This window comes from Apteryx mantelli, chromosome 15 (genome assembly GCF_036417845.1).
Source record: "Apteryx mantelli isolate bAptMan1 chromosome 15, bAptMan1.hap1, whole genome shotgun sequence".
NCBI lineage: Eukaryota > Metazoa > Chordata > Aves > Apterygiformes > Apterygidae > Apteryx > Apteryx mantelli.
Window position 1 is genome coordinate 15,590,453 of NC_089992.1, and position 21,529 is coordinate 15,611,981.

The 21,529-nt window shown below is 36.5% G+C and overlaps 1 protein-coding gene across 1 annotated transcript in view; it reads left to right on the forward strand.

Moving 5' to 3' along the window:
- The window catches only part of UNC13C (unc-13 homolog C), a 215,474-nt gene that overhangs the window by 8,583 nt on the left and 185,362 nt on the right, over positions 1-21,529 (forward strand). Inside the window, exons 2-3 of the mRNA XM_067305207.1 lie at positions 16,287-16,309; positions 16,865-16,929. Of these exons, the coding sequence (XP_067161308.1) occupies positions 16,287-16,309; positions 16,865-16,929 (88 nt within the window). The remainder of the gene's footprint in view (positions 1-16,286; positions 16,310-16,864; positions 16,930-21,529) is intronic.

Below are 21,529 nucleotides of genomic sequence, written 5' to 3' on the forward strand. Positions count from 1 at the left end.
GCTCAAACAAACAGCATGTAATTTGATTTGGTTTGTGTCTGTGGTACAAAAGCTAACAGTAAGGGAGGGGGGAGATTTTTTTGTTTTGTTAAGAAAGCCTCTTTAGCAGAATCATCTTGCTGAGGCTTTTTTTAGCTGCTTTAGTTAAAAAAAAAAAAAAGACAAAATATGCAGAGCTTTATAATGCTTTTTACATTAGTGGTACTTACATATTTTGTATTTGTGAGTATATGTTCTTACATTTTGTAATATCTAATATGTATGAAAGAAATGGTGGCTATGTTATTAAAAAATTGGTATCGTTTTCTTACTAAAAACTGAAGGATTGAACAGTCTTTGGTTTTACATTGACGGAAAGATTCTCAGAAGCACAGTGCAGGTAAAAACATATATATTGAAAATAATATGAAAACCCTAGCTTTTTTAATGGGTTTAGTATAGTAATAAGTTTTATGTGCCAGACAAATGCCACGTAATGCTTGAGACAGGAACTTTTATAGCTGCCTGTCTCACTCTTTATAAATGGTTGGAGAAGTGGTTCTTAAATAGTCAAGGCCACTGTCTGTAGTTCTCTTTGCTTCGTATGGGTACCTTCCTCTTTCAGTTCTCATCAGCGGTTTCCTACTATTTTATTTGAAGTGGTGGCTGTATTCAGCTGAAGTCTTTCACTGTACCTGATCCTGTTAGCTAAATCAAATGCTTATCCCTTATTGTGGGACCCTTTTTTTTTTTTTTTTTTGGCCTGGCTATAACTGTATAGATAAATAGATATATTTGTCTTGCAGTTTTCTAAGATCTATCAAAAAAACAACTCCTAATGATAAATATAGTATTTGCAATCATTAGTTAAATTGTTAGCATTGATTGTATAGTATCATTTGCATTTGTTTTCAGTTGTCTCAAATTTTTCTGGAATATATTTTATCTGTGAGTTATTTTTCTTTTATTTTATGAAGCTTTCCGAGTCAGCTTAAATCCTGTAATGCTGTAGGAAAAGGACTACTGACTGACTTTTCAGACTTGTGTATTTTGGCTTTAATTTGCCTGTATGATGTTTCTTCTAAGTGTCAGTGCCTGTCTATTTTTGGAGGTGGGATACTGGGCTAGTCAAACTTTTAGCTTGACCATTTTTCTGTGATATAATTCATCTTCAGAGCCTGATAGAGGTCAGAGGCAAAAACTGAATTATATGAGACTTTCAGAGAAAAAAATATAGTTGATACTCTGTGATCTACTTTGCTTTTGCATCATTTCCTTGAGCTAATTTGTTTTAGCTCATGTTTTCAAAACAACTTTCATTTTGTGGTACCATGACCTGATTTTCTACAGTGTTCTATACTTTGTCTTTTAGTAGCTTGGAAATGGATTCTGTGTCTTCAGCACCCATAATGAACTGATTTGTCTCCTTTTCTCATCACCCCAAATTTCTGTAGTTGTTTTCATTACATTTCTTCTGTTGTATTTAGTGAAAATCACATTTATAATGAATTGTAGCATGCTGTTTGTTCACTTCCAATGTGACTGTTTCTTTCCCCCTTCTTGTTCCTTAGTCAGGCTGTTTTATTATAATGTTTTATTATGACAAATTATTTTTCAGAAAAAATCATTCTAGACAAGATCTTTTCAATAAGTACATTTTATTTTGTGTACAAGCTTTTTTCCTGAAACACTCAGGTTTTTATTTTCTTAAATTCCAAATACTGTAGAAAGTTAAACTTCCTACATTTTTTTTGTAATAAAAAAGTCAAGTGAGAAATTTTCATAACAGAATAAATTCCCTACTTAACAGATTTCATGTTTCAAACAATTCTAAAAACAACTCTAATAGTGTAGCTAATTTCTGTTTTATCCTGTGACCATTTTCCTGTTTATTATGTATTTAATTCTGCTTGCTCTCATGATAGACAGGTCTTCAACTGTTTTTCAAGTGGGTTTTTTTGCTTGTTTTAACTTTTTTGCTGTTCAGTGACTCGAACAACTTTTTAAGCTTTCATTTGTAGCATTAAATTGTCGATGACATGATGATAACAGCAAAGATATAAACAAATCAACGTTCTTTCTTTAGCTCTGAACAGAAGTTGTTTTTAAAAACTGCTGTAAATGCTTTCAGTTTTTTATTGAATGTGCATGCTCATTAGCACAGTCTCCCGCATCAGTGACAGAATTGTTGTTAATAGAACTTCTGACCTCATTTATCAACCAGTAACTTCCATGTAGGACAGCAGAACTGCAAGGCTATACTAGGAGCCAGTGTTTTCCTTTAGAATCTGTTATCTTAATGAGCACAGTTTGTTTTCGTGTTCTAAGCAGAAAGAAATACAAATATACTTTTTGCCTCTAAACTGAATGAACGGAAGATAGAATTCTTGAGAGAACAAATAAGCCACTTCTGTCAAATCTTTGTAGTACAAAATCTCAAATCAAATTGTAACAGTTTAGAAACGTATACAATTTCACTTTCTACTAACTAATCCTAACAGCTTCTGCTTTTTCACTATCTGATGTTTAATATCTGTTATATTAAGCATTTTCACTGAGTGCTGCTAGACACTTGAAAAGGTTTCAAAGATTAATGTAGAAACATTCATTGAAAGAATCCTGCTGTTCTATTACAACTGATGTTAAACTGTTACCATCTTGAGGAAAAATAAAAAATGTTGTATGTCACAAAGAGAAGGATATTACATTTTTATAAGGATCTCACTAATGCTTGGTAAAAAGGGAAATTTAATGGCAACCACTTTAATGGAGTAAAATACTTAAGGGTCAGAAAAATAAACTGTTTAACTTCTGCGTCTTCTAAGCATGTGCTGCTGATGCCCTAGGTTGAATTCAATTTAACGTGTATGGCATATAAAAAGTATGGATTTTATAGTACTTGGCTTTCGTTAATCATCTGAATATACAGAAATAATACTCGCATTTCATTTTGGCAGTCAACTCATAGTGATGTACAAGTGTTTCAGATGTACAGGCACACCTTGGAGATATTGCAGGTTCAGTTCCAGACCACCGCAATAAAGCAGATATCGCAATAAAGCAAGTCACATTAATTTTTTGGTTTCCCAGTGCATATAAAAGTTATGTTTACGCTATACTGTCATCTATTAAGTGTGCAATAGCATTATGTCTAAAAAAACAATGTGCATACCTTAATTAGAAAATACTTTATTGCTAAAAAGTGCTAACCATCATCCAAGCCTTCAGCGAGTCGTAATCTTTTTGCTGATGGAGGGGCTTGCCTCGATGTTGATGGCTGCTGACTGATCGGGGTGGTGGCTGCTGAAGGCCGGGGTGGCTGTGGCAATTTCTTCAAATAAGACAGCGATGCAATTTACTGCATCGATTGACTCTTCCTTTCATGAAGGATTTCTCTGTAGCGTGCGATGCTGTTTGATAGCATTTTACCCACAACAGAACTTCTTTCAAAACTGGAGTCAGTCCTCTCAAACCCTGCCGCTGCTTTGTCAACTAAGTTTCTGTACTATTCTCAATCCTTGGTTGTCATTTCAACAATGTTCACAGCCTCTTCACCAGGAGAAGATTCCATCTCAAGCAACCACTTTCTTTGCTCATCCAGAAGAAGCAACTCCTCATCCACTAAAGTTTTATCATGAGATTGCAGCAATTCAGTCACATCTTCAGGCTCCACTTCTAAGTCTAGTTCTCTTGCTGTCAGTTCTAGTTCTCTTGCTGTCAGCCTGTCTTTTGAAGCTTTGAAGCCAGGCATGGACTTCTCCTCTCTAGCTGTGAAAATCCTAGCTGGCATCTTCTTCCAATAGAAGGCTGTTTCATCTACATTGAAAATCTGTTGTTTAGTGTAGCCACCTTCCTCAATTCTCTTCGCTAGATCTTCTGGATAACTTGCTGCAGCTTCTACATCAGCACTTGCTGCTTCACTTTGCACTTCTATGTTATGGAGATGGCGTCTTTCCTTAAACCTCATGAACCAACCTCTGCTAGCTTCAACCTCTTCTTCTGCGGCATCCTCACCTCTCTCAGCCTTCACAGAATTGAAGAGAGTTAGGGCCTCGCTCGGGATGAGGCTTTGGCTTACGGGACTGTTGTGGCTGGTTTGATCGTCCATCCAGACCACTCAAACTTTCTCCATATCAGCTGCAATAAGGCTGTTTCGCTTTCTTATCGTTCGTGTGTTCGCTGGAGTAGCACTCTGAATTTCCTTCACGAGCTTTTCCTTTGCATTCACAGCTTGGCTACCTGCTTGGCGCAAGAGGCCTCGCTTTCGGCCTGCCTCGGCTTTCGCTGTGCCTTCCTCGCTACACTTCCTCATTTCTAGCTTTTGATTTAAAGTGAGAGACGTGCAACTCTTCCTTTCCCTTGAACACTTAGAGGCCACTGTAGGGTTGTTAATTGGCCTAATTTCAATATTGTTGTGTCTCAGGGAACAGGGAGGCCCGAGGAGAGGGCGAGAGACGGGGGAACGGCTGCTCGGTGGAGCAGTCAGAACACCCACGACATTTATTGATTAAGTTTGCCGTCTTATATGGGTGCAGGTCGTGGCATCCCAAAACAATTACAAGAGTAACGTCAAAGATCACTGATCACAGATGACCATAACAGATATAATAATAATGAAAAAGTTTGAAATATTGCGAGAATTACCAAAATGTGACACAGAGACACAAAGTGAGCACGTGCTGTTGGAAAAATGGCGCCGATAGACTTGCTCGATGCAGGGTGCCACAAACCTTCAATTTGTTAAAAAAAAAAAAAAAAAAAAGCAGTATCTGCGAAGCGCAGTAAAGTGAAGCACAATAAAACAAGGAAACAAGGTATGCCTGTAGTTAAATTTTAATAATATTTAAATATCTTGCTGATCACAGTGAGAGCCAGACATGACCTGCGATTCACTAGACATTTTAGGTATCAGCATACTATCTTTCAGTGGTAAATTCATAGCAAATAAATTGATACCAAATAGTTCAATATTATAATAACACTTCATTCTTTTAGAGAGATATATTGGCTGCTAGATACTGCTTTCAGGTGAAGTGCTCTAAAACTGAAGTTAGCTCTACCTATATCAGAAGAGATACTCAGGATTTATGGAAAGTAGGGCTTGTAGAAGTTGAGCAATTTGCTTAAAAGTACGAACAAAGGCAGTAGCAAAGCTAAATGTTGAAGTTAGGCATGAGAAGCTTCCATACCTGTGTGCACAAAATCACATTATTAAAAGGAAAAAGAAGGGTGACAAAGTGCCAGAAGTTTTTATTATTCATTCTGTTGAAGACATCTGAATAAAAGGACATGTTACAACACTGGTTAGGATTAAAGATGATTTTTAGTACCAGGCTAAATATGATATACTGCTACTTTGAGATTCGTCTTGTTTCCATATGATTACATATTCAAAAAAAAAAGGTCACAAGGTACCATGAGAAGTATGCCCAACTTGCATGTGCTGTTCTGATGTACAGTGCGATAAAAGTCAAGCGTCGGTATTTGGGGAGCACACTTAGAAGTGTCTAAGTCTAATTTTTCAGTATCCTTAGTACCATGTTACACTTCATACATTTGTTATACAGCTCTCACCGACTTTGTTCAGGAGATGCAAGTCTTCAGCTTTCTTTCTGCCAGACTTATTGAAAGGTCTCAAGTCAGTCGTCAAAAAGACTCCTAAAGATCCGCTGACTCAAACTTCACATTCTGTTTTCCACACTGAATGTGACTGAGTGGTCTGACCAAGGTTAAACTGGGCAATCACTCTTGAATTACAAAGAAGACGCGCTGCTGCAGCTTCTTCTAGTTGTTTCACTGTGAGATACCTAGATTACTGACTTGAGCCCAGACTTTTGTAGAGGCACAGGCCTACTAAAATAATTTCTCCATACCCTTAAGAGGGCTACCTGATTACATTAAAGTTTGCATGGAATGATTTGCTTAATGTCACTTAAGAATTGCCTGGCAAAGATAGATAAAGTCCATCAACTGCCTCATTTGTAAGGCTGTCCTTTTTTTTCCTGTTATCTTCTGTCTTATTCAGCTCAAATAGAAATCTTGCAGACAGGGATTTTAACAGCTTGCAGGGTTTTTTCACCTGCTGGGAGAATCCTTCTAGTGCCATCATGTAAAGCAGCAATGGGAAGAATTAGCATGTGGTTTAAGACAGGGAAGGCCAAATTAAGGTTGCACAGACAACCTTAACACCAGGCATTTTTTATTATTATTATTATTTTTAATCATTGCACAGATTGAGGGTTATTTTGGTTTTTAACGTGGTAAATTTTTTAAGAATGATCCTAGTGACATTGAAGTAATTAGCAGTAGATTGGAATCTTTGTCACAAATCACCTGCCACTCATGCTCACAGAGTAGCTCATTTTATTTGACACTAGTGCTAAAAACATTTAAGACACTGGCAGTAGATTTCGTAGACACTTACTGATAGCAGACTCAAAGTGAAACTTAGTGAGTCTCTAGTATATTGAGGTCTGTGACAGGTTCAGGAAGGAGGTGTTCTCTAGTGAACACCTATTCTGCTTCTTCAGTCTCACCACCTTCTGGTCTGCTTCATCCAGTCTGGTTTCTAAAATACCGTAGGCCTATGGACACAGAAGTCCAGCCTAACTCCTGCCACTCTCCTGTTCCTTGTCACCCTGCATCATTTCTGTTCTACTCCTGTTCTCAGTCTCCTTTCCCAACCAATCCCTGTTTGCTCTCCGGTCTCTGTCCAATTCCTAAATTAAAAAAGGTGCTGAATCTGATGGATTAGACCATAATGAGTATCTAGTACTTTAATCACAAAGGTACACACTTTTTTTTTTTCCCTTTTGATTGTGGTTTAGTTGTGAGAAAAAAAATGCCAGGATGCCCAGAGTACTTGAAGTCTTAAATGCAGGCGAACAGTTAAAGCTGCACTTTGAATGATTAGTATATCTTGGTATGAGCACAACACACAAAAAAATGATAAAAAATCAACAACCTTCAGACTGGTCTGAACACAGCGAGGTCTGATTATGTGTGCTTTCTACCCGTCTGTTCATCTGTTGTTTCATGACAAAATTCATGCTGTGAAATGTCACCTATATTGCAATTTGACACAGAAATCACAAGTTAACATTTTTAACAACAGAAAACATTTCTTTTTCTATTGCACTGAACCATGAAGCACTAAAGCAAAATCCAGTGTCTGAAATGTACTGTTTTTGTTGTTTTGTGACTGATATAGTGACAATATCCATAAAAATATATATACAATGAGTTACAGCAGCTGGGTTTATCTCAAACAAGCAAAATAGATGAACAGGAGTAAAGCAGAGCAGTAGAAGCTTAGAATTTGTTTATAGCATAGAATGTGAATGTATTCTCACACTCCCCACCCCCCACAAGGAGTCCAAAGCAAAAAGAAGGAAAATTTCTACATTTTACACTTACTACTTACTTGATTACAGTAGTAGTTATAAGACTCAGCCATCAGGCGAGAATTTTCTGTCCTATATTATCTATCAGAGAATAGCATAATTCTATATTTAGATTTAATGTTGGCCCCTCTATTAATTATGAATTGAACTGAGACCAAAGAACCTGACTTCTCTCACCATGAATCTGATTAGATGGCAAATCTAGCCATTTGTATTATGCACTTTTACCCATAAATAAAATGGATATGCAGTGCAGTAGATTTTGATGGACTGAATACTCTCTGATGCAAGCTAAAATAGGAAAATTAAAGTTAAAAAAAGATTCTTCGGATAGTCATTCTTCCTTTCTCTGCCTGCAGCTAGACTCCAGTAACAAAAAAGAAGTTATTTGGGAGTAGGACTCTGTTAGCTGAGGGTTTTCAAGTTTGGAGCTCTTTCCCAGAAGATTCTTCTAGAGCTCCTAATTGGTGGGTTTAGGGCACTGTGGAAGCTTCTTTCAGCTTGCTTGACCTGATTTTTATTTGTTTCTGTATTTTCTATACCCTTTGTGTTAACTCTGGCCTAAATTCTTCCATCCTTTTTTAGACTGAGTTGTCATTCATTGCATCAGCAACTGCATTATTTCAGTGGAGTTACTTGAAGAATAGGTAAGATTAACAGAATTCGGCCCAGTGATAGTTTCTTTTTTCAAGCATACGATGACTGCAGGGAAGGGAGGGAGATAATAGACCTGTCCTTATGCCTATTTCCTTCTTCCAGTAGCCATATTTTAGGATGGTTTTTTTATTTTAATTTAAATGCTTTGTGTTGATTCATTGCACAATGCCTAATTGCTTACCATAGTTGTCTTGTGAATAGATTAAACAGATAAATGCATGTAAAAATGACTAGAAAAGCTAAATATGCATCTCTTGACTCAATGTATTTACAATATATTCAAAACAAAGCCAACTTCAGCATTACATATACCCCCTTCCCCAGTTCCACATACAGCCCAATGAATACTGCTTTAAAGCAAAGTTTGCAACAGCAGTTAAACACACGCGAAAGGGAGGAGATCATGCATTGTCATAGATTTGTGGCTTCAGAATAATTTCCTCTGGCACTGAGAAAAACAACAGGAAGAAGCTGTGCTATTAGTAATTAATCTAACTCTGTTCCTCAGACAAACGTCCTGGCAGGTTGAAGTGACCCTGGACAGTGTCCTGAGACACATTAGGCTCCTTTGAGTATCTCTGATAAAAATAGAGAATAGAAAAGAAGGAGACTCTTAAGAGAGTTGAAAATCTCTATCCAGGCAAAAAGTACACCTTCAGCATCTCATGCTGCGGTATTACAGGACTAGCTTCTGCTAGAATGTACAACTCTCAGAATTCTACTGTGGTTAATTCCCAGGTATGATCCTTTTAAGGAGCTTTCTTTTGCCTCTAATCACTGCAAACCACTGCCACCCTCAACAATCACTGCTTCTACAACTTAGAGCAGCAGGAAGCCAGTTGGCACTCATCTGAGAAGCAGTAATAAGCAACAGAGAGGGCAGTAAGAATCTAACATATAGTACATTAGTTCACGATGGTGTCACTTGAATGTTGCATATTCAGGACAGGCATGAATACTGCATGACTTGTTATTTATACATGTATTACTTGTTATTATACATGTAATCTTAATGTGGGACTGAGTTCTGTCATAAAAGTTAATTTTGATCACTGTATTCAGACCACCTTTTCTGATTAGTTGATGAACAGATTTGCAGTAGTCCTTGAGGTCCCTGTGTTTACCTGTAACACTTGCTTATCTTCCATTAATCTGCTATTTAAATTAATCTGAGAATTGCATTTCAGTCATAAAATAACCTTTTTGTGATTAGCTTGTGGGTTTGGGGGGGAGTTTGGGAAGGGGGTTGTTTGTTTGTTTTAATCTAATGCAGGCTCCGTACTCTTGTGATCTGCATATAGACAGGCTTTTCAATATAGGTTTTACTTCCACTGTGCATAAAGAAGGAAGGAAAACCAGCCACAGTTCAAGCCACATTTCATTTCCCTTTGTTGCGCACCTTCTGGTTGCTCCTTAGAGGCTTGAAGAAAGAATTGAAGAGTAAATGGAATGGAAGACAGTGAGAGTGATTCCAACGCCGTTTGTGGTGTTCCTGGATGTATATTGATAATCAATACAGCAACCAACAGAAAACTTTTAAAGACTGTAGGGTATATTAGCTTGCTTTCTTTAAGAAAAAGCTGTTTATCTGAGAAAGTGTAACAGCTCAACTTGGAACTGGAAAATTGAGAGATTGGTGGAACGTTTGCAGATGATCCTGGACTTCCGCTGAACCAAAATCCTGCTTATCTAAGCTTTAGAAACAAGTATGGACAGATCTCTGCCAGAAGAACCTTATGGATGTTTTGTCTTACAGGAGAGGAAATTCAAGACCATCTGTTTAAAAAGAGTCAAATTACTGCTGGCTAAGGAAATTTTTGTGGTAATATAATCTTAGGGTAACGTCCGTGAAGATGGTGAGGCTTCAAGGAATGTCAGTGCCTTCATTAAACAGACTTTTTTCTTCTCTAAAGGTGCTGGACATTGCCTTCCTGTATTGAATTCTACAGTACTGATAAGTAAGAGCAATACCACCTTTAAAAGACATTTTGCAGTCATTAACCTCACAGTTCTTCATATGATCAATCTCCCTGATAGACCACATTTCAAAGTTTAGTGTATCTTCTCCCACTTTACTGCAAAGCACTTGACTTCTAGGCAATCTTACATGAACCAACTGACCAAGGTTGTGGGGGGAATCTTGTAATAGTCATCTTTATTAGCAATTTAGCCTTTCAGTGAACAGTATTACCATTCAGTTCTTAATATACTTAGTTCTATTATACTTAGGAACTTGCAAAATGTTATTTATGTATATAGAGAGATGCATACAAATAAAAATTGTTTAAGAGGTAGGTAAGTTTTACATTGAAAAGCTTGGTATTTAGGATGGTAAGTAAATTTAAAAGGCGATTAAACCTTTTAAGTGCCAAGGGGGATGAGAGAGTCAGTTATATCTAGCCAGTTATTAGTACAGCCTACAGGTTCCCCACATCATCATTTTGAGTTCAAATAAATAGTGACACACAGGATCAGCTGGGTAATGCGTGTTAGGTAATGCCAGGCTGTCTACATTTCTCCTCAGGCATCCTGTAGTCATGCAAATGACTTACAGAGATGACTTGCATTCAGTTTGTGGCTGCAGTTTTATCAATCTGCTCTTTTTCCTGCCCTTCACTATTTCCTGTCCACTGCTGCTGCTGAACTGGTGAATATCATGCATTTCAGGGACAATACCGCTCCATCAGTTTTTGACTGTATCTGAGATGTGCCTGACAAAGGGAGTGCTGGTGAAGGTAGACCCCTGCATTGCTATTATACAGCTGGACCATTATCTGGCCCTGGGAATTTGTTGGTGTTTCAGAACAATAGTTTCTGAATGTTTGGTCTAATTTACTGTTTTTAATAATGAAACCTGATTTAATTTTTTTAACAAATAACAGTGGTAATTTGGGGTTATTTTTCTTGTGTATTAAGAGAAATATATGTTGCCCTGTTGGTCTTTGCACTAATATAAAATACTAAACTATTTCAAGTATTTTCTGACTTGCACAAAACATGATAAATTCAAACAGATTAAGTTTACAGATCATGGGAAAAAAACATAGATTAGAAAAGTCTCTGAACACTTCATTATGTATTTTCTTTGTAAATGTTTGGTACTGATTTATATCTCACACTTTTGCATCGTGCTATTTTGTTGATATCTTTGAACTGTAAACTGTAGGGGTGAAGAGGTCCTTGAGAGGTCATGGAGTTTTGTGCTTTTTCTCTTGGAGGCAGCACCAAATATAGCTAAACTGTCCCTCTCAAATGTTTCCTTGACTTTTTGGAAGTCTTCACAACGTTCCTGGATATTTAATTCTAATTCTTCCTAACCTATACATGCAGTTGACATTTTTCTAATATTTAGCTTAAATCACCATTGTTCCAAATTAGACATGGAGAAGAACTTATTACTCTTATTATACCCTTTAATGCACTTGAAATACCGTCACCACCTCCCTTCTTAGTTTTATTTTTTAAGACTAAACAAACCCAGTCCTTTCAGTCTGTCCTCACAGATTGTTTTATGAATCTCAATTGTTCTGGCTTTTGTCCTGTTTTTTCTTTTCAATTTTGTTTCTTTGTAGTGTGCTGCTAAAAACTGGAAAGACAACTCTGAAGTTAGCAGGTGTCCATAAGGCTGAATTACCTCCTTTGTCTCATGTATGATATGTACTAATACTTGGCCTTTTCTTGCACTAATATCACATCAACAATTCTTTCAGTTGATGTTATGCTGTATTCCCTGTACTGCTATCTAAGCACCTTTTTGCATTTTTCATTTTTTCCTCCTAAATGTAGAAATAGTCTGTACCGAAGTCATTTCACTGCCTTAATACTAGTCCTGCAATATGTGAAGAGCATTCTGAACACTAATTCTATTCACTCAAACATTTGCAACCCATTCCAGTTTGGCGTCTTCTGCAGAGTGTATAAAATTCTGTCATCCACCTTTCTAATGAGAATATTGACTGAAATTGACCCTTATGACATTGCATGACATGATATTTCCTCCCAAGAACTTCCCACAAATATTTGCAATACATCTGTATGCTATTTTCTGCCAATTTCATCTCTACTATTTTTTTTTCTAGTTTTCATGGGGGAATATCATGAAAAACAGTGACAAAAAATAATATTAACATTGAAGTATATCCAGTCTTTCCCTTCCCTCATACATAAGCCAGTTGTCCTATCAACAGAAGAAAATCAGATTTCTTTGTCTTACCTCAATAAGTGATGCTGGCCGCTGTCATCTTTTTATTCTCTAGGAGCTTATACATTGACTCAGCCTTTTCTTCCACGGCTGTAAGTCTTGAAATTAGTCTGACTTACCTAAAGTTTTCAAGTTCACTAAGTCCCTACCATCCACCACCTTTTTAAAGTCAACAGCATATGCTGGATTGAAAGTCAGCCTTCTCAATTTTGTTTTTTTGAAGATAACTTCTAAAAGTTTGAGGCTGTTTTAGCTAGTTCCTTAAACCTTAACTAGCAAGTGCATGCTCCTTTTCTTAGCCTGTGAAATATGTGACTATTTCCCAGATATTATGTTCTGCTCCTTTGCTCTTGGTCTTTGTTTTGAATATTGCTTTTGATCTTGAACAGTAGGATATCCATATGGCTTATGGGTTTGTCACCATTAGTATTTTACTGTAGATCAGGAGTACACTTTCGAAGCAAATCTCCCTGTCTTCCCAATTCACCAGATTTGGTTTGATCACTGAGTGGTCCCAGGATATGTGATCTGGATTTCTTACAGATGAAACTAAACCAAAAGATGCTCTCCAAGGTCACACCTCATGTACTCAGTAGTTAACGGGCTTTCAGTCCACAGGACCAGATTATAACCAGTCTGAAGTAAGTGCCCCTGAAACACCTGTAGTGTGGACACTGGATCTTCAGCACCAACTGTTTTGATCTACCGATCTGCACCTATAGCACTGCACTACTTGTTATTGCAGAGTTAGTCTTTGTTGGCTAAGATGATCAACAGCTCATGCCTATGTCCCAAGCAGCCATTTTGTCTTCTTGCCCTGTTGTCACCTCTGTCCCTACTGATATCTCAAACCAAGCTGCGTATGTCAGTAAAGTCCTTATCTGTCCTGATACTTTTCATACATTGTATGTGATTTATTTTTTATTATTATCATTAGAGTCCTGAGGGACTATTCTCACAGCAGGTGTCAAACCAAGTGGCTGTTTTCTTGGATTTCTTTGGAAGACTTTGGGGACTTCAGCTTGCAAGTAAGACCAGTGATACGGTGGTTGAAGTCAAATGGGAATGCTTGCTGTGTGCTGTGGAAAGATGTGGGAGAGGCAATAACCCATTAATCGGTTTGCTTTCCTAGACTGTAATTAGTTACTTGGTTCCATTTAATGTTTGTTGTTATTTGTATTAAAAGAGATAAAATATTTGTCTTTATCCTTGATGATTAATGTATTCTTTACCATTCCATTCCACTATGTTATGGGATCTGAACAGAGTGCTTAAAACGCACTTTGTACTTTACTCTCTACCATCATGCTGACCAGCAGGAGACTGTCAGGAAAACCCAGTCTTCAAGAGTACTGTGGTTTTTGAGACTACCAGAAGTTGAGAAGCACTAAAACCATGTTCAGTGATGAAATAGTTCTCTTGGCAGACAATGGCAGACAATAATTTATTCTTTTAGAAGCAAATTTCAGAATTGGGTAGAAGTATTTAGTAGCTGTTCAAAGACAATAGAGAACGAGACATTAAAATTCAAATGGGACTCAATCTCTAAGCACCAGAGATGGCTTTTTAAGCATGTCCTTTTTTTTTTTTCCTCTTTTCTTCAGATATACAGACCAGTTATTAATAAGACACAAATGCAGTTTTCATCTTCACCAAGCTGAACTCCTAGTTTGGCTCTCAGTGTATCTGCTAGTCATTTTTTCTACATCACTGCTAGTAAAGTGCTAGCAGCAATTCTTCCATTTCTCCTGTCAACCAAGCTTTATTCAAGTTTGACCTTCTCTGTATCAGACAAGCATCACTCATGTCTTCTGATGTGCTAGCTTTAATAATATCTTTCAAGCATTATACAGTGTATCTTCCTAGAGTGTGCTTCAGCAACAGAACACCCTTTAGGCTTAGCTGCCATAATATTCTGTTCTGTAGTGATAATTTTAGCTTCTGCGTAGAGCTCTTATTATTTCAGCATGGCTTAATTTGTGTTATTTTTTGGGGCAGACAATCTACTTTAATTTGCTGCTTTTATTTGGACTCACTTTTCATCTTTTATTTCCTTTCCTTAGCAATTACATACCAATTAGGGAATTGTCCATCTTAGACTACTCACTAATCCTGACTATGGCTACTTTTACACATATTATTCCAAGGGACAGCTGTATTGATACTTAGTTCCAGCAAGTATTGTGTCTAAAGGATTTGCTTCCAGGAATGGTATAATTATCAGTCAGTCGGACATTCTTGCAACTGTCTTGCAGAATTACCACTTAAAATGGTACTTTGAGAGAATAATGAACTTTTAAGCCCTTTTTCTAATTTGATGTTATAATGTTATGCACACTTGCAAGAGGGGGAAATTAAGGTTGTATATATAATACAGTCTTACTCCCAACCTTTCCCAACACTTCAGTTCTTTGCAAGTGTATTACAGTTCTTATGCTCTGTAATTGGGGGATGGGGGGTAAACTATAATTTTGCAATCATTTAAAAAGAAGTGCATCGGGATGATGTTTTGCTGCTCAGAGAAGTGTAAAAGTAAAACAATACCACATGGGTGATAGTTCATGTTCCACCAGAAAAAAATGTTTTAACAGATAATAAGAAATAGATACTGTGTCTGTGTTTGCTCTGTTTTTATTATTTTTAATCAATCAGAGAAGTATTTACTACTGCTGCTAGTACTAGTAAATATTCTGTAGACTCAAAACTGCAGAATTTATTGTCTCAAAGTAAACTTTACTTCGTTCTTTTGGGCACACCCTTTCTATAGGGGTTGTTCACAATAGGTGTGAAAGAAAAGGTAAAAAGTGTAGTCAAGCCTAAGAAAAGGGCTAATTTTGTGGACTCACAAAGGAAGAGAGACTGCTGCAGAATTGGATTTTCTGTGGATTCAAGTTTGGTCTTAGCACATTGCTAATACCTAGTAGCTCAACCCTGTTTTACTTTCTTGAATAATAGAAAATCACATATAATCAGGCTGGTATAACATGTTTTGAACAACTTACCTCCTCCAGGTTCTGTTGTGGCCATTCTTGTGCCCATGCTCAGTTCTGATCACATAAGTAGCCTCTAAAATTGGTGGCACAACAATAGAGCCTTTGATTTTCCTGGACTGTCACAACTACGGTGTATTCACCGTTACATTTGGCAAGATATTTTTGCTACATGTATTTGTGATATACTAGATAAACTGTTTTAAAATGTCATAAAGCACACTGTATGTCTAAGGTGTAAATGATCATTCTGTGATGTGTATAATGTGGGGTATCTCCAAACATCTGAAAAATACTGAAGCTATTTAAATGGTCTGTGGAAAATGTGTAGTCCATTAGGGGCAGGGAAAAAAGGAGAGATCAGTAAGGTGACAATTAAAACAATGCAGGTTTGTGTGTGCACTGTACAATATGAAGTGTCCAAACCAAACAGAAACATACTGATGAAATAGTATATAAAAATAATTTTTAAATTACTAGTATTTTAAAACTGACAGGGCATTAAAATGGAGGTAGCTTTTCCTGTCACCAAATGTTTTTTGTCTGTTAGTAAATGCGAATGCCTCCTGTATTTGCATTAAGCAATTTGTAATGATATATATCATACTTTAAATTCACAGAACTATAATTTTTATATAGTAGTTATTGACTTGGGGAGGCGGTCATTTCTATCATTATTTGGGTAGCTGTGACTTCATTTTCCTTGGAAATGAGAATTATTTTTGAACACTTGTACCACATTAAATATATGCATTTATATTAAGAAATATCTGAAAACCTAACAATTATAGTGAGATGGGATATCTAAACTGCATAGTGTCCAACCAGTCCTGCATAAGTGGCAGGGGTTGCTATCTATGGAAAACATCTTTGTTTTTGTCAAAATATAGTGACAATGATCTTGCTGCAATAAAACAACTGACTGTGCTCGGATTCTGCTTCTCCTTTTGTTTCTGCATTAACAAATGAAAATAGTAAGTTTTTCCTAATATAAGAGATTTTCTTAGAAACCATTTTGTCTAACCTATATTCCCCTTCTTCCCAATTCTCTTTCAGATAGCAATTCTGTGGATGAAAAGGTTTAAAATCATGTATTTACTATGGGGACCATGTAATTTGTTGATGTTTTTGACTTATTTGATCTGGTTTCTTCATTTGAGTTGTGAAAATTGCATGTTTTTCCCAGCTTTCCATTCTTTTGTTCTCCTTTGAGTGTATTGCAAATGTGTTGCATTTATAAACGGAATAAACCTCACTGTTGTGCTTATCATAATTTCCAGCACAGGGGTCTGCTACTGTCAAACATGATATCTGAGATTTTAGCCTCTAATTATTATCAACACTGCATAGTCTTTCAGACTTAAAGAGCAACAATATTTGGAAAGCAATGTCTAATACCTTCCCATGGTTTCTACCAGTGTTTTTTTACTAAATGCTGAATGCTACTGTAATGTATTCCAAAGCAGTAGTTGCTGTAGCTTTGGCCTGGAGCTGACCCTGCTTAACATTTTTCATATTAGGTGTTATGTGTTTGATACAGTTGAATTTTGTCCAAAAATTATTAAGAGCAACTGGGTAACTGTGCTTTATTTTTTTGTTGTTGTTGTTTTGGGTTTTTTTTGTTCTTCTTAAAGGCTCGAATAGTAAGTGGAAGTTCCTTGGATACTTCCAAGCTTTATGCAATCCAGGCATTTGGTGGGTAAGTACCAATATGACTATGAATTCTTGGTTTGTCTGCAAGTTATACTGTAGTAATTTTTTAAGGTTTGTTCTTGTTTCCAGATCTTCTAAGAAAATTGAACTGTTTTAAAAGGAAGATAATCAATGTCATGGTCTAGGGTCTTTTTTTTTTTTTTCTCCCAAAGCAAAATAAATTCAACAATTCAGTTGTGCAGGATGACTGGAGGGCAAAATTTTTTACCTCTGCATAAACAAGAACCAACCATTCAAGCTGTACTTTGGTTTTTATGTCTTCATTTTAGTAAACTAGTAGTAATATAACAATACCATTCTAATATTTGAAATCTAATAGGTCAAGGAAAAAAAAGATTTATTTCAGTTGCTAAAAGAGAACGAATGTGGCAGAAGCCTGTAAATCTTATTTGGTTGTCTCTGGATAGCGTTATCCTGAATTTGCCTCTAGGATTTCTTCTTTTGAGGGAAATCTTTCTTTCCTATTTTGAATTCCTTTCTTCCTTCCAAATTGAATAGTAAAAAAGAATAAAAGACATGGGGATAAATTTATCATTTATATTGCTTAAATATTTAAAAGGGGTATTACCTTCTTGGTGGCAGACTACGTAAGCACAGTTTCGTGCGGTGATGCTTTATTTCAAAGATAAGGAGATGAGATCAAATTATCTAATTTATCTTAAATCTTCTCATTTGGATGTCTTTGAGACTAGACAACAGAATCTGGATAGTGCTAAGTTTTTCCTGTGGCCTCTTTTTTTAGCTAAGTGGTACTAATTGTACTAATCTGCTTAATATAATTCCCTGCTGTGGAAGGTATAATTATGGTAACATTTGTACTTATCACTAAACAACTTTAAACAAGTTCAGGACTGCCATCCAGCTTTGCAGTGGCTTAGGTGGTTTCTGTATAGTCTGTTCTACCTCCAAGTGTTTCATTTTTCCTTTTCCAGCTGGTAGCTGGTGCAATAAAAAATAGTAGACTACAGGTTACATTGTACAGGATTTGTTGCTGTGAAAGTGTGAAACACTTAAATACTGTAAAAGGTAATTGCTGCATTTTGTTAGTAACTTGCTCTTTAACATTAGACTAAAATGACAGTGTACTTCTCTTTCCTTGCTCCCAAACAACACAGTTGGATTGCTTTCACTTTGCTCAGTTGCAGTTTTTGCATAAAGTCAGAAAAGGGAAGTCTCTCATGACTTAAGTTCTAGAACTTTTGCCTTATATATTGAACAGCACTAATTCTTATTATGCCAAAACTACTTCTCTTTCTTTGAGTGGGGCTTTCTAAATACTGTACTACCCTGTCTCCTCCTATCCTTTAAATTTTAAAAACAGAAGCAATGTAAGTGCTGCAAATTTTCTTTACTGACTCCTAAATGCAAAAAGCTAGTGCTGTTATTTCAAATACATTGTTCATTAGCATGAGACTAGTATCATCTGAAGCAACTTTGTTTCTCTTGATAGATAATTGATTTGAAGACCTATTCAGTAATGTGTTAGCCACAAAAACATTAACTCTAACTCTCTATCACTGTGCCTCTGTTCACATAACTCTTGTGATGGAATTATCCATTGATTTTATCAGAAGGTCACAACTGTGACAGCAAATCATGGCAATAAAGTTCTGATTTGGTGTATGGTAACTTAGATTTGGTGGCTTCTTTGCTGAAAAATTAATTTACATCAGAACCAGAGACATCAGCTTCTGATATTCACTACATCAACTTTTCTTTGGCGTATTCACAAAAGAAGGTATATCCTTCTTTTCTCTTTTGTGCTATGCAATGTCAATTCATTTTTACTTCTAGGCTTTGATGCCCTCAGTTTGGAATAATTTATGACATGGGGTACTACAAATAATAATGTACTTCTCCACTGAGAAGCAGGAATCTGACATCTTGACAACTACACTGTAAGCTGTGATCTACTTAATTTCAAGTATTGTCATTCTCAGAAGCATTAGTGTATAGGACTAGCAAAAAATTGATATTTCTTACCAACTGATGCTGTTTGTTCCTTTCAAGAGTTATTCTTAAGAAACTAAAAACTAAGTTTATACAAGTGAGGAATAGTTAAACTATACAGTAAGTAGATGTTAAGGGATAGCATTCTGTGAGCAGACTGTGTGTGTAAGCACTAACAAGTATCGAGTCCTATGCCTGCAGGAAGATCTGTGACCATATAGTTTTGCAGTACACACTACTTTCCATAGGAAGTTACTTAATTACAGTTGCCTGAATAGGTGTAGGACTTAGAAACATAGTGTACAAGAGTTTAGAGATTTCGTTTGTTTGTTTGTTGGTTTTTGTGCACCCCACACTAAAAGCAGATTAAAGGCCAAAAACCAGTCTCAGAGTTAAGGAGACCTTTTGCCACTGACAAAGACCTCCTAGGCAGAAGTTACTTCTTTTCGTGCTCTCCCTTCCAGTCACAGGTGAAAGAATTCCAATATTGAATCCTCTGAGGAAAAGGTATGTCAGCCCCTTGTAGAGGCATCCTGTAACCGGTGCATAGGACCACTTCAGATCCAGTGGCTGTTGCCTTTATCCTTTTATTCATGCCTGTATCCACATATTGCCAGTCTTCAGCTTAAATAGCAGTAATCAGATTATTTTTTGGACTGAGTCCTTCTTTTGCATATTACCTTGCTTTTGCACTTTTCCTCTGTCTTCCCACCAAACCCAATGTATGGATATACAGGCATTCATACAGAAGTGAAAATGTAAAGCCTTAGTAAAACTGGAGTAAAATTGGAGAGCAGCTGGGGAAAAAGCAAACAGTGTTGCAGTTGTGGAAAGAAATATTCTTTCCAAAAAAAAAAAAAAAGAATTAAAACATGAATTGTATTTTAGTGGTTTGGAGTTTTTTGGTTGCTTGGTTGGTTTTTGAACTGTTTCATCTGCACCTAAGCTTAATCACATCAGGAATACAGTGAGGACAATTCAGGCTCCACTTAAGGTAGTGGTGAAACAGGAAACACTGGCATTTTGACCCACTTACAGGCAACTGAAGACTATCCAGCCACTGTAGCAGAATTAGTATAAACTTCTGATACAATCTGGGTTTAAAATGCATTCTGACAAATAACAGCTTTAAAACAAAACAAAAATCTTTTCTAGGCTGGGAACTGAAACCAGTGCAGGAATAAGAAGGCCTTGGAGTCTCAACTTTTTTCTATGATCTTTACTATGCACTGATCAGAAGTTAGGCAGGGAAGAGGCAGGAACTGTTATTGCCTTATATGAGTACATCTGGTAATTGATTCACTGCACAAAAGAAGGCAGGTGTTTTCTTTTCAAAGTTTTAGTTCTTTCCTAAACTCTGATTAGTTTCTTTATTCTTTTAAAAATATTCAGGTAAATAAGTATTTATGTGCAAGAACTCTTTGACACTCCCATATGTCATGAAAGCATAACAGAAATGTTTTTTAATGCCATAGCATCAAAACATAGTATACAACTATGTGTAGTTACATTGTTTATAAGTCATTGCATGTAACAATAAAATAACCAAGATGGAACCATGTTTCTGAAGTCAATTAGAATTGCTCTCCTCTGGATGCAAAAAAAGTTCACTATGAAAATCAGAGGAGGAGAATGCCTGATTGTTCTTCTCAGGTCAGGAAAGTAAATGTTAACACAAACTGAGAAACTGAATAGGGACCTCTTCCCAGGTTTTATAAAGCATTCTGTTTTGCACCTGAATTCTTCCTCAGGCAAGGGAGGCTAATTCACTGTCCAGCATGGTAACAGTTTAAATGAGCTCTGCTTCAGGAGTGAGGTGGATGTCTGTGAGGGCAGTATTGTTCCTTACGGAAAATTGCACTGGGAGAGGCACTCCATATCATGCTACAGCTGGCTGAGGAGCTGGTTCTTTGAGAAGAGACAACTTGAGAGAGATGCACTTGAAATAATCACTAGTTTGGAGGAGATGAAAAAAAGAAGAGTGAAATGTAAAGCATGTAGAGATTCTTTTTCAGTTTTGTGTTTTGATAGATCCATTAGATCTGTTGATTCAAGCAATTCAAAGAGTTGCAAATGCATTTCAGAACCAACAGGTAGAAGATACATGGTACAGTACTGCCCTAGTATTGTTGGAAGAGATAGTGAAGTTCCTCTAAAGCCAGAACATTTCATGCCCTTAATATTATTTTGCAGAGGATTTGTGAGACAATTGAACTGAGTTTTAGTAATATGTTTTCTTAAATAACAAAGTATGTATTCCTTGGTCATTTGTAACTCTCAAGCAAATATGTAAAATAATAGAGAGCTTCTTATGTAGCTAACATTTACATAATACGGTAACACGGTTTAATAGTCATTGTTTTTAAGTGCTATGAGGAAAACTGGCTGCTCATTCACAGCACTTGCTTTTTTGTTGATTCATGTTCAACAGTGTATGTTGAATATGTAATGGTGGAGAGACCATAATGGCTATATAAAGCTCCTTGAATCACTAAGAGGTCTATGTTCACTATCTTTTTTTTTTTCTCGGAAGTGTGTACCATGAAACAAGCTGCTAAAACATGGATGTGTTTTGCATTCCTTTTTCCAATGTTCTGTCACCAAATTCTCATATTCTTATTTTCTCTAATATTTTT